We start from the raw sequence: 18,445 nt of genomic DNA, 5'->3' as shown, positions 1-18,445 counted from the left end.
GCAATGTGTCCCTTTTCTCTACTTCTCAGACGTCTCCATAAATACATACCCCTCAAAATTCCAGGTAATATTATAAGCAAATTGCTCTGTGCAGCATAATATAACAAAAGTAGAACATAAACTTCATGGACCTCTCAAAACAATACTATAAAGGGCTTTTTCAGTAATAATACAAACATATATAGCCTATTAAAGTATGTTAATACAAATATAAACCATGCATGAAAAAACATTAATAATAAAAACAGGAAAATACAATAGCTAAGAGACAAAATATATATATATATAATTTCTTATTGTAGAAGTGAAAGCCCAAATTAAGTCTCTTATTTTGACAGTTTAGGCTTCTCTGGTAGGTATTTCAAAGCCTGCTCTGATCACCTTTAAAGGGGGACAACTAACCAAAACACTTTTTTAGTTGTTAATCTATCTACAAATTAACAGAATCTATATCAGAGGAAACGTCATCAGTTAATATTATCCAAAATGCTCATGCCCCCACTACGCCATTATTCTGTGGCAACAGTCCCACTGCACCCCCCTCCACTTTTGGACTCTCAAACTAGTGATGGGGGGGGGGGACTGGGGTTTTGTGATCCTTTTCATAAGTTATTTCAAACAAATTGTGAGCAGAGCCCTAAGAGCAATATTGAACCTCCAAATCTAACCATTTAAACAACCGCAGGGCATCCCAGTTTCTTTATCAAACATTGTATGAATAGATTCAAGTTTGAATTATACCCCTTTCAGACTGAATCTGCTGTATCAATGGATTTAATGGCGATTGGCGAATGTGGGAATGGATATCAAGTTAGGTTGAAAATAGGATGGCCAGCTGGCAGCATAGATACGTTGGGGAGAATGGTGTGTTCCCTGCTACAACAGAAACAGATCTATCAGCCAAGTGACATCAGTCACATTTGAGCACCGTAGAAACTCATTTGTGAGAGTTTTGGACAGAATTGCATGGTCAAAGTACTTATTTGTTTTTACCACTTAAACCCTCTATACTTAGTAACCTTGCCCGGGGTTGGCTCTGTCGGTTCTTTGCCAAAAATAGCCGAGCTACACGCTCACAACGCATTGTAGATGAGCTTGTAGCTCAGCTTGTAATTTTGGCGAATGTTCCTCCTAGAATAAGGATGCTAGGGTTGAAGTGGAGGCCAGTCTCAGAGCTGTGGATATCGCTAAAATCTGAGATTACTCAGAAAGATGTAGAAGTGGATAATATTAATAAATTCAGTTTTTATTGCAGTATAATACATAACAAAAGTAAAACAAACTTTGTGGACCTTTCAAAACAATATTTTAAAGAGACCTTTCAGTAATAAAACCAAAATGTACTGAAGCATGTGAAGTTTAGCACCTAATAGTTTTCCTTTTTTTTGACAACTTGGGTCCAGATGCTGGCGGTTTTCCTTTCATCTGCCTTGCTCTGCTATGGCGTGATTCGGAGATGTCACATTTGATGAATTCCTCCTGCCTCCCTGTCCAGCTGATGAAGGATAGGTCTGTAGGCAAGTGAGACCCACCCCAACATGTATCACTTTTTTGTCCCCTTAAAATGGCAGAGTCTGGTGTTTGGAGGATGGCATGAAGACGAATAGGCACAGACAGGGTATGTTGAATGGTGCATCATAGCCATCATTCTGCCCCGAAATGATTCCCCATCATTTCCGTTGTAATCTGGCAATATATCTTAAGCAGCCAGCTGCTGTTGATGAGGCTTTTCAAAGTGCATTACATTGTTTGCCTCTTCCCTCTCTGTTTTGCTTGGGAAGGAATTGATGTTCTGCAGTCTGACTTCGTTCCACTTCAGTGAATACGGCTTCAAAGTAGCGTTGTTGGTGCAGGCATGCAGTATATCTGAAGGGTTTGATGCTCTCAATAATTATATGTGGGCCGAGTCTGAAACTGAAGGTGGAGAGAGGCCTTGTCCAGCAATAGATGGACAAGGCCAGGCTGATCAAGCTATGATTGTTTTTCACTGAGGTGTGTGTGTGTGTGTGTGTGTGTGTGTGTGTGTGTGTGTGTGTGTGTGTGTGTGTGTGTGTGTGTGTGTGTGTGTGTGTGTGTGTGTGTGTGTGTGTGTGTGTGTGTGTGTGTGTGTGTGTGTGTGTGTGTGTGTGTGTGTGTGTGTGTGTGTGTGTGTGTGATTTCGATTTCAGTACTGAGTTTTGCTTATCCGTATACTTGTCATAAAGGATTTTCAATATCTGTCTTCTGCCAGAAGGAGCTGATCTTGTTGACTTGTGTTTTGTCACACGTATCAATAGACAGTGCATGCCATGGAAATAAATTACATCCAGTTGCTTTGAAGATGCTATGGATTCATAGAGACATTTTAACACTGACTGCACATCAGGGATGTTAGCTGAATCAGTATAATTTAAAAAGTGAAACTCACATAGTGCACTAAAGAAGGAAAACCACTGTAATAAGTAATGTAGTAATAATAATAATAATCGGATAAAAGATAATAAAATGACATGGGTGAAGGACACATTTTTAGAATTTCAGTTTAACACAATGTAGGTATTTACACATTGATTAAAATATAAATAAAAACAGGAAAATACAATAGTTAAGAGACAAAATATATATAAATTCTTATTATAGCCCAAATTATTGTCTTATTTAGTCTCTTATTTTGACAGTTTAGGCTTCGCTGGTATGTAATAGGATAAATAGGATAAGATAATAAAAGATAATACAATAACATGGGTGAAGGACACATTTTTAGATTTTCAGTTTTCAATACAATGTACGGTAGGTGTTTACACAGTCCTGCTCTCAGTTCAGACGATAACATTAAGTCACTGCCCTTTCCCATCCTTTAAGAACTGGTGCTGCTAGTACAAAGCAAATGGATAAATATGGGTATTGCAATATTTTCTTTTTGGTCAAAGGTGATATGGTATAAATCTGTTTCTCACAAGCGATCTTCTAATTAAAAGTGAGTTTAAATAGCCTACACCCGCTAAACAGTTTTGAGTGTATGGGGTAGGCATATAAAAAATGCTGAATGCAGTTGCGGTTTCCACAGATTTATGGTTCCTAATAATTGAGCATTTAGAATCTCATGTGTTGGTGTTGGTGCATGCATAAAAGCTGCAGTGCAGGACCAGTTGCTCACTTAATGCAGCTCGGCTCAAATTCTATTCAATCAGTAGTCTAAACGGGTGTGTGTAAACAATGAGAACAGGTCTGCAGAGCCTCCAAAGTTTATCCATCGATATTGCATTGACCTCCGTCTCTGTTGTCTAATACAATTAGTCATTTGTTAGACTTTGGGCTCAATGCCACCTTTAGTTGTTTACCGTTGTCATCAGGCCAGAAACGCATTCAGAAGACACATTTTGTTAAAGTGAAGTGCTTCAGCAACAATCAATTTGAAAGTGTTGTCTTGTGCAGTTCATTACAGGCCTGTGATGCACAATAGCAAAAGCCCATCCGAGGTCAGAGCTAGCTTTAGCTTAGCTTTATGAACCTAGGCTGCAGTACAAAGTACCAGAATGTAGATTACGTCTCCTTAACAGAGAGGGCCAAGAACAAAGGTAATGCCAGTACTATCACTGGTGAGTCCAAGCTATGCAGTCAAATCCACAGTGTTCGTTTATCTCTGAGAGTGTACATGTAACCAAATGGGTCCATTTGGTTACTTTGTGTGAGGGCAGGGTGGTGTACAACATCTAAAGGCTTAAGGGTGGAAGTGACTATCTATCGCTTATCTGTTTGATATAAATTATATCTCCATAAACTAATCTATCTGGTTATGAACTTGGAAATGCTTTCATTTGTATGACAGTTTAAACTCATCATCATAAAATGCCAAACAAGCCGCCCATTTATAGACCGTTATGCTGCCTGGTGACATTCTGGTTGGCTATGAATCAGAAGTTCTAGTATCAGACCTGTCAGTGTCTGATTTTAATTAGATACATAAGCACTGTATCTATAAATAATTATTTTTTCTACAGCTCTTAAAGGAGCATTTCACCCCTGGAAGAAACTGCAATCACTCAATGGTAATAGTATTTGTAGTAGATAACAGTAGCACAATTTAAAATTTGCACCCTATGGCCAGAAAAATAATTAAATCTTTGTGTTTGACTAGGGTTTGACTGGACTGCTGCATTACTACAATGACCATAATGCTTTGGTGCCTTGTGGCAGGGGAGGTTCCATGTGGGTGTGATCTCCAACAATAACATCCAAACAGCATGCCAGTGTCGCCATGTCTGCTTATTATAAGCGGCTTCTTTCTAAAATGTAGTTGATATTTGGGCTTGTTTCCAAATGTTTTGAATGTTGTTTAAACCAGTGGTTCTCAAACATGTTCATGTATTTTTCCACAGACCCCCATCTGAAATTATAATTTGTGCCAGGGAGCCCCTAACAAATATGTGTCAAAAATATTCCACATTTCCCCTTATATGTTTGTATTTGTATGTTCGGTTTGTTTGTTAGTAATGTGCTAGTCTTTTCTTTTTTTGTGTATGTTTGTTTTCATGTTCTGAAAAATCCAATAAAAAGTAAATGAAAAAAAAAAAAAAATCCACATTTTGCACTTTTTCCCCCTCAAGATTTTTTTGTAAATAGCAGATCTACAAGCTCACAATGGGTCGCGAAGCGTTGTGAGCTTGTAGATCGGCAATTTTCAAATATATAATATCCCATGTCTAGGTAAAGTGCTCTTGGCCTAGTTATCTTCTTTTGGGCTTGTTTTCATAGACCTGGCTGCTTATTTCTCTCACAATATCTGGCAACACTGGCTGTACTCGCACACGTTCATCTAGTTACATATATGTCCAAGGATTCGTTAGTGATGTCATATCACTGGGACATCCTTGGTATCTTTCTGCTGTTCTACTTCCGTGTCGCATAGTATTGACATCACTGTCGAATCCTTGGTATTATGATCCTAGCCTTTGCGACGGTGTTTGTTTACCAGCGCTGCCACTCCACGCTGTATTTTTTTTTCAAGCTTGCGCTTATGAAACACTACACAGGATTATTATTTCATGTCAACATTCAAGTACAACTATCAGAAGATAACTCAGGTAAAGTAATGCCTCACTCTGCAAGGGGGGTTGCCCGCTGGCCGCAGCTAATGGGAGTGGCCGAGTGGCGAAAGAAGGTTGAACAAAGTGTTACGGGGGCTGTCGTTTGGAGCTGGTCTGACTGAGACGCGTCAAGACAACATGTAGTGCGGAAAGGAATGAGACATATCTCTCATGACGCAAATAACGTCACGAAGAATGCGAAGATTACTAGATATCTAAAAACACAGATTATTCACCAAAAAAAACCCAGGATCTTGTTTCTTGACTCCTAAACTTCATTAAAAGACCGAAAACTTCTTCCAGGGGTGAAATGCTCCTTTAATGAATAGACTGCCCCAACGCTCCTGATTTCGTGTATAGAGGGGCGGGTGTTAGAGCCGGCGAGAGATTGAGCCTGATCCCCATTGGTTCACCGATCTGTCCGTCAACCCCCGCCCCGTTAACACAACATTACGAGCGACGCCCACTGCACTCTGGTTGGTTGGGAAGTGAAACACTTCCTCATACCGAGTACACCGACGTGCTGGGCCAGGCTTTTATTTTTTAGCAAAACTAAGCAATAAAAGCCTGGAGATCGAGGCTACTTAATGAATAATAGGCACCCGTTTGAAAGTTCTTATCCAATTAAGGAACATTTTTGATGGAAGGAATGAATCTTTCATATTGTGCTGCAAATTATGGCTTTATTAGTAAGAAAGTACCACAATATGATACTCAAAATACAATGCAGTGGTAAATTAGCCAGTTGTTCTAGTAAATCTGTTCTGAAACAACACTCATTATTGGCACAGGCTATGTATGCCCCTAGGCTGTTAAGGAAATAAAACACAAAAAAAGACAACGTGCTCCATTGTTCTTGGAGCAACTAAATCTTACCATATATATGTTTTTTAAGATTTATTTTTGGCTGTTTATGCCTTATTTCACATAGATACAGTGAGAGACAGTAAAGGTGGGAGAAAGAGGGGTGCCCCCAACTTCTTACCTTTTTGTATTATTTTTTCCTCTTTTCATTGGCAGTTCCCACCATACAGTATGTACTGTGGTCCCTGTTGCTGCCAACACCTACTGTTGGTCTGTGGATAGAGTAGACCACCACATGCTTCGGCCCACTTCTTTCCACCTGACAGTGAGGACTTTCACTGGGCTAGCATAACACATGCAGAGGTTCAGTCTGTCTCTCCCAGTTCCCCTGCCCACTGAACAGGCACCCTGCCCAACCAGTCGCTAGTGCAGCGACAAGGACACAATTGCCTGCCAATTTGTGCCAAATGAACACTGCCAAATGTGTTCGTCGGAGCTCCCGGCCAAGCCAGAAGCACCACTGCTGGGAGGCGAACCCAGGCTTAATCAGCGGAGGTGGTGAGTGGCGAGTGTTTTACCTCCACACCACACAGACACCAACAGGACATTACTCTGCCATAAAAAGAAAATCACACCCAGTGTGAAGTGGGCGGTGTCTTGCTAGCTAATCACAATACTGAATGGAGTCAACCAATCATGTACAAAAAATAAATACATTTACCTTTCCACCCACAATGTGTGATTCACTTAAAAAAAACCATGAATGTGTTTTTTTTAAGTGCATAGTCTTATTTATAGGGCTATGCACATGTGTCATGTTTCCCTAGCCAATCACAGTCCTGAATAGATTGGCCAATCACGGTGCAGGGTTAGGGGGGTACACTGGTGGCCAATCACAGCGCAGGATTTGGTGTGCAAATATCCAAACCTCACATATAGGGGCGGTTTCACCGCCCAAAGAAGTAGCAGATATTCTAACAGAAGTAATGGTACAATAAGACAAAGTTATCATCTTTTTACTGACTGGATCAGTGTTCTAGAGTTGAGGGATACACTAACTCCCCCCACACCCCCCACACTCACCCACTGCATCAATACTGCAATGTAGAAATACTCTGTTACAAGGAAAAGTCTGGAATTCAAAATTCACTTGAGTAAAAGTACAAAGGTATTGGTATCAAAATATACTTAAAAGTACCAAAAGAAGAAAGCACTCATTATACAGAATCTCCCATTTCGAGTTTTCAAAATGTATAAAATCTTTTGAAAATAGCAGATCTACAAGCTCACAACGAGACGCGTTGTGAGCTTGTAGATCGGCTATTTTCAAATAGCCGGTATATATATAGAGCTTAAATCTAAATAAGGATAAGGATAATTCCTTTTAACAGGTCGTTCATGAAAGTCCTTGCGGTCTTGTTTCCAATGAGAACCTGTGAGCAATTAGGGGTTAAGAGTCTTGCTCAGGGACAAATTTCATTTCATCGACACATATGCTGGCCTGGCCTGGAATCGAACCTGGGGCAACCAGGGCCTCTGGCTCCCTAGGTGGGCTCACTAACCACTCAGCTATGGCCGCCCCCCATAGCAAATCTAAAAAGTAACTAGTAACTAAAGTTTTCAAATCATTGTAATGGAGTAAAAGTACAATATTTGCGTTTGAGATGTTTGGAGTAGAAGTAAAAGTATTGAAAATTGGAAATAGTCCAATAAAGTAAAAATACCTCAACATTTTACTGCCACACACACACACACACACACACATACACACACACACACACACATACACGCGTCTCACGCACGCACGCACGCACGCACGCACACACACACACACACACACACACACACACACACACACACACACACACACACACACACACACACACACACACACACACACACACACACACACACACACACACACACACCATGAACTCTTCAGTTAATTTCCTCTGTCTTTCAAGAACTTCATCCACAGATATGCTGTCACACTTAATGTTTCTTGGCGTATGTTCTTTCAAGTTCATCACCAAAAGGGTCTTAATCTTGTGAAGAAATGAAGCATTGCGTTAGTTCATGCAGGACAGGAGTCACACGCCCCAGCTGTAATCAGCTGTCAGTCTGCTGGTTGAATGATGGACGGTTCGCTAAGCCCCACCCCCCAACAGCGTTTGTCCAATTAGAGCTTGGAAACCGTTTGACAATGCTCTGACAAAGCTCCCATTTAACCATAGAAGTCTATGTGGAGTGAACACTATGGTGAAACCGTCGACCTGCAGCAGGTGTCCAGAGCGGTTGGAGGGGGCATTTTTCATTTATTTTCCCAACTCAAAACTGCACTGACAAATGCAGGCTCTGGCCGTGTTGTCACACACACACACACACACACACACACACACACACACACACACACACACACACACACACACACACACACACACACACACACACACACACACACACACACACACACACACACTTAACGTCAGGAAAATTACACCACTCATCTGCCCAGGTGATGACATTAATACTAATGATTAATGACATGAATTGTAACTAGAAACAGTGCTCCTCGGAGCACAGGTCTCCGCCAGGTCATTTAGGTTATTGTGGGCCAGCAGTGTTCGGAATTCGCCAGGCTGGAATATGAAAATTCGTTTAATGACTATAGAGATCCTTTGTACCGATGTGTGTTACAAAATCTGTAGGAGTACTGTCAAATTTTTGTTGTTGCAAAAATCGGCCTCCTGGTGGCGCTATAACAGGCCCGTGTGAATAATTTGGGGCAGAGGTTCTGCTCTGGCATCCAGGGAGTGTGTGTGCACAGTTTCGCTGCCATCAAGCCAACGGTGCCATAGATTAGCTGTTCACAGACAGACGGACGGACACACGGACAAATAGACACACGGACAGGGTGCAAAACATGGTCTCGGCCATACCTTCGGCCTGGCGGAGACAATAAAAGGTACAAATCATATAAATGTTAACCGTGTTGACATCATGGTTACCATGGTGCATATTATGAACTGCATGTTTAGAAACGAATGTACTGTTTAAGCCGTTTATATTTTTGATAGCTTTTTGATAGCTGTTATGTATTTGTGATGGAGACAGTCAGCGGTAGAGTGGTATTTCTTCCTAGTGATAAACATTTGCCTGTTGGGTGCTCAGGTGGCACAGTGGTAAAGTAGGTAGAAGATAGAAGCTGTCAAGAGGAGACAGTAAACGACACACTCCTCCTTTTATTCTCTCAAGAGGAGATCTGTACCTCACACTCCTCCTCACTCCTCATCTCTCAGAGGAGACCTGTCCTGAACCTCATACTCCTCGTTCCTCCTCATCTCTCAGACAGATGATTACGTGTGCGTTGACCAGAACAGAAGTTTAAATGGGAGTGATTGGAAAAGCCACCTGAGTTTAACCCATTCAATTCGGGAACGCTGTGTCACTTAAGATTTCTTTGGCTATTCAAAAATAGCAGATATACAAGCTCATTGTGCCGCGCTATGAGCTTGTAGATCTATTTTTATGTGTGCAAATCTTTGAATATATATATACATTTTTAACTCAACTTTTTGCTTCTGGGGGTCCCTGGAACAAAATATTTTGAGATGGGGGTGATATTATAGCAACATAATTTTTTTTTCAAAAAAAAGAAGACATTTGTAGAATCCCCAGAAGCAAAGATTTGAGTTAAAATGTTTGCTTTAAAAAATACATATTCAATGATTTGCACACATTTTCCACGGTTTAATTTTTTTTTGCAGATCTACAAGCTACAAGCTACGAGCTTGTAGATCTGCTATTTTTGAATAGCCAAAGAAATTTTAAAAATCACACCCAGTGTGAAGTGGGTGGTGTGGTCATCACAGTGGTCATCATAGTGATGGAAGCTCACTTCCCAAAAAAATGCATTTTTGGAAGTGCATAATCCTATTTATAGGTTATTAATGTCATCATGTGTCTCGCTAGCCAATCACAGTGCTGAATAGAGTCAGCCAATAGAGTCAGCCAATCACAGTACAGGAAAGTGGGCCAAGTGGGCCAATCACAGTGCAGGAAACTAATACTAATGAGGTGTCCCAACCCCACTTATAGGGGCGGCTACACCGCCCAAAAATGACACGGATGCGTTCCCGGTCTTAATGGGTTAAAGAATTGATTATCCTGGCAGTCTTGACGTATGATGTAAGTATCTGACAGCTGATACACACCCTGATATTAGGATTCTCCTCAGGTTGGCCTGGTGATTTACTGCTGCACTCTCTGATGGCAGCTGCTCAGGGTTGATATTCACCGGAGGGAGAGATTTATTATTATTATTCATTATTAGACCTTTATTTATACAGGTAAATCCTGTTAAGATATAACATCTCTTTTTAGAGTTTCAACAGAATACAAATAACATAAAAACAAACATTAAAAAGCAGCCAGATGCGCTCGGGTGGCGCAGTGGTAAAGTGCCTGCCCACCACCGTGGAGGTTGGGGGTTCGAATCCACCGTAGTGCATCCGGCTTTGTTGAGTGTCTACACAAACACAATTGGCCCGTGTTCGGGGGTAGGGAAGCAGGGTGGGGGAGGGTCGATATTTGTCCACTGCACGTATTCCTACGGGCTGGGGGGCGGCACCTGTCAGCAGGGAGTGTTGGGCGGGAGGAGTAGGACGAAGGCTCTACTGGTTCTCCTGGTGGGGGCTCCTCACTGGCAGGTGAGTCAGTAGGATAGTGGGGAGGAATCAATTCAATTCAATTCAATTCAATCTTTATTTCAGACCCAGGAAGATCCATATCACAACAATCAATTCGCCTGACGACTAAAATTGGGGAGAAAACGGAGGTAAAAAGCAAAAAAAGAAGCAACAAGATACAGTGTAACATGAAAACTTAAAAGCACACAGGGGGGGTGGTGTGTGTCTGTGTGTGTCTTTGTCTTTGTCTTTTTTAACACACTTAAAGAAAAAGTAATCATTAGAATAACTGATAAACTTTTAACTATAGAACATTAGCTCCTCTGTGTCCACAGTAGAGTGAAATCCTGCCATGGAAAGATGTGCCTTTGAGCAAGGCAACTGAGTAAAAAAAGAGCTGTAGTTGTGCTACACCACAGGTCATTCTACTATCTTAACTCTTTGAATACATGCATATTTTTAGGAGGGTACGTATGTGTCTGCAAGAAGGAAAGATATACACGGAAAAACATTTCAACAGTTATTATGTCAAATTGAAAAATGTCCCTAAACAAAGTAGCCTTTCTTTGGGAATTATACCACATTATAGTGTAATTAACACGTAGGCTTGATATATATCAGCAGGATCAGACAAGATTAGGGTTGATTAGAAGATTACAAAAAATGATTTGGTATGAATGGTCTCTCGTGTTCTTGAACAGAGAGCACATTAACTTTGATTGTCACTATACTAAATCACTTGAGCTCATGAGTCTCTTTGAGGGTTCCTTGGAGGACTGGGTTGAAGCTGGTATTAAGGAGTTATTTATGCACCAAAATAGCCAGCCTTATCAGTATTCATACATCGTATAGTAGAACACACATTTTGAGTTTGTCTGACAGTAAAGCTTCTTTTTTTTATCGTGTGTGTATGCGTTCATGTAAATGGGCTGCTTCGCTTGTCAGAGTTTGACATTTTGTCATTGCATAAAACATGAGTTAAATTAGGCAAAAAGTTGAATTTAGACCCAGTGCTCAGTCTGGTGTGGTAAAGTCTTTCTTTTGACTATTGTATCTGTGAATACAAATGAATGATGCCTGGTGGAAGGGATGCGAGTCACTATTATGACAGTGACTCTCCTTTTAAATAGATGTCAAATTTTTTGGTTGACAATTAGTTATTTTCAGTGAATAACTGTATGACAAATTGTAAATTAGTAATTTGTGTGTTGTAAATTAGTAATGTGTGTGTGTGTGTGTGTGCGTGTGCGTGCGCGCGCACTGTACACACACTTGTGGGGCAAAATATGCACACAGGTGTAGTAGAATTTCAGAAATATTGTGACCTTGTGAGGGATTTTTTTTACAAGAGTTACTGTATGCCTTTTAGTTGCACGCTGATGGTGTGCACTGAAAACAGCTATTTTAAGGGCGCGTTCGAAAATACAGTACTGAGCGCACTGGCCAATACAAACTAATAGGCGAGTGTGCTCCGGTGCGTAATTTCCGAACGCACCCTATGTGTGCATCAGCCATGCACAACTTAAAGGACCACTTCACCCATTTTCAACCTCACTCGTGCTCATTATAAAATGACACCATATCTGTCTAGTGTCTACTCACTCGGTGTCTCAGAGGAGGCGTGCGTGCGTGCGTGCGTGCGTGCGTGCGTGCGTGCGTGCGTGCGTGCGTGCGTGCGTGCGTGCGTGCGTGTGTGTGTGTGTGTGTGTGTAACATCTGTTTACTACTTGTTGGAGCCAGTTTTATGTTTTCTTTGTTTTGTTCACTTCTTTCATAATTTTTCAAAATATGTCAAATATTATTTTGGAATAGATGAAGATATTATTATTTGAAATTTAGAAGCCTCCACCTCTAATTACACCTTTTGAAATAACACTAATTTAATTTTGGAATGTGTCATGTTGATTTAGTTAGCCCACATACATTTCCTCTAGAATCTATTCCTTTCAGAGTAAAAGCATCCTTTCTATTCTAATCATGAACAGTTTGTTGTATTTTTGCATTTTATTTTGAAAGGCTCATTTAGACAGGAAGTGGTGTAGCTTGTAGCTTAAGGTGACTTTACTTGGTTTTTGGACACAATGGAGAATGTTTGGTGAGCTCAGGGAAGCATACAGTTTTTGACCCTATTTATTTATTGAGAGGTTATTTTTTGACTTTTCCAGTTTGATTATTCTTGTGGACATTTGTTGGAAATAATAAATATTTTTTCTTTGAAATACAATACCTCTCCGCACCTTTTTGTTGGAAATAAAGCGAGTCAAGACACCCCAGGCCCTCACCATGGAAATAGAGGTTTGGTCGTTAAAATGCCTCTACTACTCTTTGATTAAACTACTTATACAGTGCAAGGTTCTCTCATCTTAAAAGCTTGAGAAGTTATCCATCCCAGCCTCCTGAGCTGTAAAATCCAGAGATGTGCAATGAAAGACAGCTGGCTGTGGAGAAAATGCTTCTTCTTTGGTGTCTAATACCACAATATCCACATCGCTTATTTATAAATGCACAGCCTGACATTATTAGGCCAAATTAATACAATGTTCCACTCTTCCCTAATGGAGGCTTTCTGTGAAAGTTTTTTTTCTTTCTGCATTTCCTATAGCCGTTCTTTACTAATCCCTTTCTTCTCATTAGCGGCATCCCTTATTTTGTGATTTTTATGTAGTATTAGAGGCTTTTAAGCCTTCAATCGACAGCTAACTATTATGATGGCAGTTTAATGAACTGGAAAAAAAACACACTTATATACTCACTGCTGTATAGTGCAGACATACAGACTATAGGCAGGGGAAAAGATAGAATGTAATTTAGTTGGAATTCCAGTTAGCCTTAAACACAAAACCATCTCACACAGAGGAAACCGTTTTCAGAGAATGCTTCTGGCTGATGGTTTGTGTCCTGAGAGGTAATGATGATGATAGCACGCAGATCCCTCCGGAGATAGTTGAGAACACTCTGAAAGGTGCCACTACATGAGAGAACCTGATATATTTGCTGTGAGGCAGTTACTACAGTGTGTTGTTGCCGAATTGGGAGTGGAGTGTGTTGTGTGCTAAATAAAAATCTACAGATGTAGAATTAGGCCAGGTTGAAGAACAGGTCGTGGAACACAGTCCATTCTGCTTTGTAGTTTATGTTTACTGTGGTTCATGCTTGAGTCTGTTAAAACAAACAGTCTTTATAATAGACCACAATAGACAGATAATGATAATTCCATTTACAGTGATTGCTAGCTCAAAGGAGTAATTTCAGACTTTGGATGACCTATGGACTGCGAGAAAATGAGTTCTCAGAGTTATCTTGGGAAATACAGCATTGGTAGAAGCTGGGAGAAGCTTGCACCTTTGTCCTTATGTTCTGTTTTATTGATAATAAGCGTAGTGACGGCTTTTATCTTGGACAAACAGAGTTCATTTTTTCTCAACTGCACATCCTAATCGGAATATCTGATATATTTTACAGTTTATCGGCAGCGGTGAACACATTGCGCAAGAGTCCACGTTAGCTTGGGCTCTGAGCAGTGGTCACCTTCAAATGACAAGCCTCATCTGTCTCCATCGCTTGCTTGCTCGTCTTAGCTAGGCGTGGTATCTCCCTTTGTCTCCCTCTCTCTCTCTCTCTCTCCTGTGTGACTCCTCTCCTCTTCTCCCAATCCTTGTGTCACTCCCACACTGACCTCTGGCTCTCTTAATTCTGTATCTCTAATCCTGAATTTTGTCACGTTTCCCTCTGCCCTCTCTTTACCCCCAAAACCTCGCCCTCCATCTTTCCTTCTTCTCCTTGTCTTCCCATCTGTCTTTCTCTCCTCCCCCACTATCCCTCCCTGCCATCCTCTCTCTCTCTCTCTCTCTCTCTCTCTCTCTCTCTCTCTCTCCCTCTCTCCCTCTGTCTCTGTGTCTGCTGTCTGTCTTGTGTGGTGCTGCAGGGCTCGCTGGCTGATGTAATTCATGCTATCTCCTCTGCTAGTGTGAGAGAGGCTCCTGAAGCCAACGCTCTTCATGCAGAGTGCTCCTGTGGGAGGCTGTGAGCCAGAACTGACTGGCTGTCTCTCCCTGGCTTATTCTCTCTCTCTCACTCGTTCACTCACCGATTCTGTTTTCTGTCTTTCTTACTCTCTCACTCCATCTCTCTCACTCATTCTCTCTCTCCCCCTGTCTTCTCTCTCTTCTCACTCTATCTTTGTCCCATATGCACAATACCACGGCCAAAATGTGAAAAAGCTCATAGCGTAAATCACTGGATCTCAACGTCCGGTCCGGGGACCACCATGGGGAACAAAAGGACCCTTGCAGGTCCGCAACTCTCAGAGTTTACACAGAGGAACACAGAGGATTTTTAGCTCCATGTAGATTGGGGTCACAAAGGGGTTCGTTGAAATAAAAAAAACAAAAAAAGGTTTGAGAATCACTGGCGTAAATGAAGCTAAACAAACTGAAAGGACCACATCATGCCTGCCGGTAGCAAAGGTGGACTGGATGTGGCGGCGTAGGGAATTTCCTCCTCAGGGCTGTAAGCAGGACCACTGAGTGAATATATATATTTTTTTTTATTATTTATTATTTTTTCATTTATCGCATAGGTTAGCAGTGCTCTGATAACCACTCTTATTACAAAGAGAAGATCTGTCACAGAGGTTGTTCGTAGGCAGATTCAATCTGTCAGCCCTGGCAAGCACTCCAGGTCGGACCTTGGAACCGCAGCAGAACGTTTCGATGGTGACTGACTGACTGTGTTTATGTACGGTTGCAGGATCACAAGCCATCTCTATGACAACAGAGGCGGCTTCGGCTGGGGAATTGAAGAGTGCGATGGAGGGTGACGCCAGGAAGACCAATCAGGTGGGAGCGATGTCGAACCAGCAGCAGCTGTAGATCATTTTACACCGCCTCCCTCAATCACTCGAGGGGGGCTTCCGCCTTGCTGTTTGATATGCAAGACTGCAAACCTCACCCGCTATGCCAGTAACTTAACATCTTAACACATCTCTCACACACGCACACACGCACGCGCGCGCGCGCACACACACACACACACACACACACACACACACACACACACACACACACACACACACACATAGTGCCTTTGATAGGCGCTATGAGATGATTAGAGACATCATTTTGGCTTTCAGTTCATGGCCCGACACAATTACGCATGTCACTTGAGGCTCAGTATAACAAAAAATAAAAATCTATTTTAATTGAAGACAGAGGAGAGACAGGTGCAGCTGCTGGGGTAACTGGCTGACTGCCTTAGGCTATGTTCAGACTTGCAGCCCAAATAAGATTTTTTGCCTATCCAGATTGGACTCTCACTGGTTTTAACGAGTATGAACAGCCAAAAAACACATGGAAATAGATTTTTGCGAATCAAATGATTGAACCACATTCCTAGGTGGTTTGAAATGCGTTTCGATTCTGATTTCCAGAGCTGTGTCTCAGTCTGGACAATTGAGGCTGATTCATACTTTGCCGTGCAACGGTGTCATTCTGCACAAATAGCCAATCTACAAGCAGACAATGTGTCACATTGTGACGTATTGTGAGATTGTAGATCTGCTATTGTCAGCGATGTCTGATAACACAACTCCCATCTTTTTTTTCTTTTATACTTAATTGAGTCAAAACATGTTAAGACAATACCTTATTAAGTTAATTCTTTCAACAACAACAAAAATCCCCACATGTTTTATGTTTTTAATGCCACAAATCCCATCTGATCACCTGCAAATAACTGTGTGGACAGTCTGTCCCAAAGATCGTATTTGAGAAACAAATTTGCCTGCAGTCTAAACAAAGCCGTTAGCCTAATATTTAGGATTATTGTCTTTAAAGGTGCCAGAGGACCACGGAGACATGGATGATAGCTCAGAGAAGACTCCGAGTAAGGCCTCCAAGTCCCCACAGAAAAACTCCAAGCGGCCCAAGACTGTCCCTGTCAAAGTCACTCTGCTTGATGGCTCCGACTATGACACCGCAGTGGAGGTACAGTACAGTATGTTATTTAATTCTCACTTTCACTGATTGCACAAGAACATGGGAGGAAAGTGCCTCAACCGGTCCAGCAATTAAACCATACTTCACTAATGGACCCATGTCTGTGTCTACAGACAGAGCCGATTCAAGAGCCAATTATCCTCTAGCAAGCGTTCAATTAGTGTCAGATTCTGCCACAAGTTATACCTATGGGAAGTGTTTTTCTTCATTAGTGATATGTGCAAATGGTGATAGAATTGATTTGGGCGGAAAAGCGGAAAGGTGTTTCTTTCGCACTGTCATCAAATCTTGACTGCTTGTCTCTTTTCCTTGAAAAAACACATGCTTGTAATTCACATCTCGCCCTGGAGGGCGACAAGAGAGAAACCGTTTTCAGAAGCATGTGTTACTGTAGATCCTTCCCACAGAGGCCTTGACTCAGCACAGTACTCCAACAAGAATGAATTGGGAACAATATTTTTTGTGGGGTGGTAATCAGTAATCTTGTGTTTTCATGTGCAGTGAACCTTTAAGCTTCTTGTGGGTGAACAGCCATGCTGGTCGCGTTCATTTAAGTGATACTTTGTAATTATACAAAAAAATAAGACAATTTTTGGTATCTTGCTCAAATATCACATTGAACCTACTTGGTAGTTAGTTATATGCCTTCCACTTTCCACATATGGTTTATCTAGCAGTGTAACTCATTGTAATGAATATCATTTGAAACTGCCTTGTTTCTTTTCTTTTTTTTTATTACATTTTTGTCTTTGTTAATGGTCTTTTTTCTTTTTCTTTTTTCAAAATAAGAGAAAGAAAGAAAGAATAAAAAATAAAGATGTATTTTTGGGGCTTTTATTTACAGGACAGTAGGCTGACAGGAAATGGGGAGAGAGAGATGGGGAGTGACATGCAGCAAAGGCTGTCGGGATCGGGACTCGAACCCGCGACATGCTGTCAGGCTACAATGAGCCTAGATGCTTGGACCGCTGCGCCAGCGGTCCAGGCCATGTAATTAGAATTTTACAGCCAGCACCTTCTCAAACAATTTGCAGACCATTGACGTGAGCCTCTCGGTCAGATGTTATTTCCCAGGAAGAGGGGGAGGGTGGATGTTGGGCCGGATGTTTAGGCGGAGCATTCCACCACGGCGATGCTGGGCGGGTCTTCCGGCATGGCATCATGGATCATGCGAATGTCAGCGCTGTAACCGCACTGGCCGCCGCTGATGATGGAGTGTGATGTGTGATGTGAATGATCTTGTTGGCTGCCTGGGCCGTATTCATGTCGGCTGCATGCTCTTTATGGTCTAACTGTCACCCAGGCAACCCCACGCATACATGAGCTGCAACAGACAGGGAGCGCCCCCCCCCGCCCCCACGCCCAACATTTACAATCACCTACCACCTTTAACCCATTAACACATCCACCGCCAGAGGTTAATCTCATAATGTACTCACCAGTGCCAAGGTGTTTTTGTTGTTTTTTTGTTTTTTTCATGTCGCCATAGATCTTGTTAAAATCCTTAAGATTGAGCCGTGAACGGTCTGTTTACATCCGCGAGATCTCCCTGTATCTCCCAGTGAAGACCGCATGTCAAACGGACTTCCATGACTGTAGTTAGAGCGGATTACGTTAAACAGTGAAATGCGAGGAGAAAAAACTACAGGAAGAGAATTGAGTTTCAGTTTCGTCTGTAGAATGGGAGCGGGCGTGATCGTCGAAACCGGATCCCAAATAATTCTATTTCCTGTCATCAAACCGGAAACGGAAGTGGATCAAAAAAAATCCGAAAGTGCACCCGGACCGCGCATGCGCGAAAAGACCGCAGCCCGTAGGACTACGGGCTCGGCGCTTAACCGTTGGATTTAACGGCCCGTAGAACTACGGGCCCGGCGGTAAAGGTGTTAAG

At 41.8% G+C, this 18,445-nt stretch overlaps 1 protein-coding gene across 1 annotated transcript in view; it reads left to right on the top strand.

Moving 5' to 3' along the window:
* The window catches only part of LOC308096403 (band 4.1-like protein 1), a gene marked incomplete at its 3' end in the record, with an annotated part of 59,766 nt that overhangs the window by 11,243 nt on the left and 30,078 nt on the right, over positions 1-18,445 (top strand). The window contains exons 2-3 of the mRNA XM_080443825.1: positions 15,308-15,396; positions 16,393-16,542. Of these exons, the coding sequence (XP_080299951.1) occupies positions 15,325-15,396; positions 16,393-16,542 (222 nt within the window). The 5' untranslated portion in view covers positions 15,308-15,324. The remainder of the gene's footprint in view (positions 1-15,307; positions 15,397-16,392; positions 16,543-18,445) is intronic.

This window comes from Gymnoscopelus braueri, assembly GCF_963280865.1.
Source record: "Gymnoscopelus braueri genome assembly, chromosome: 12".
Taxonomy (NCBI): Eukaryota; Metazoa; Chordata; class Actinopteri; order Myctophiformes; family Myctophidae; genus Gymnoscopelus; species Gymnoscopelus braueri.
This window is presented reverse-complemented; position numbering and strand designations above follow the sequence as displayed.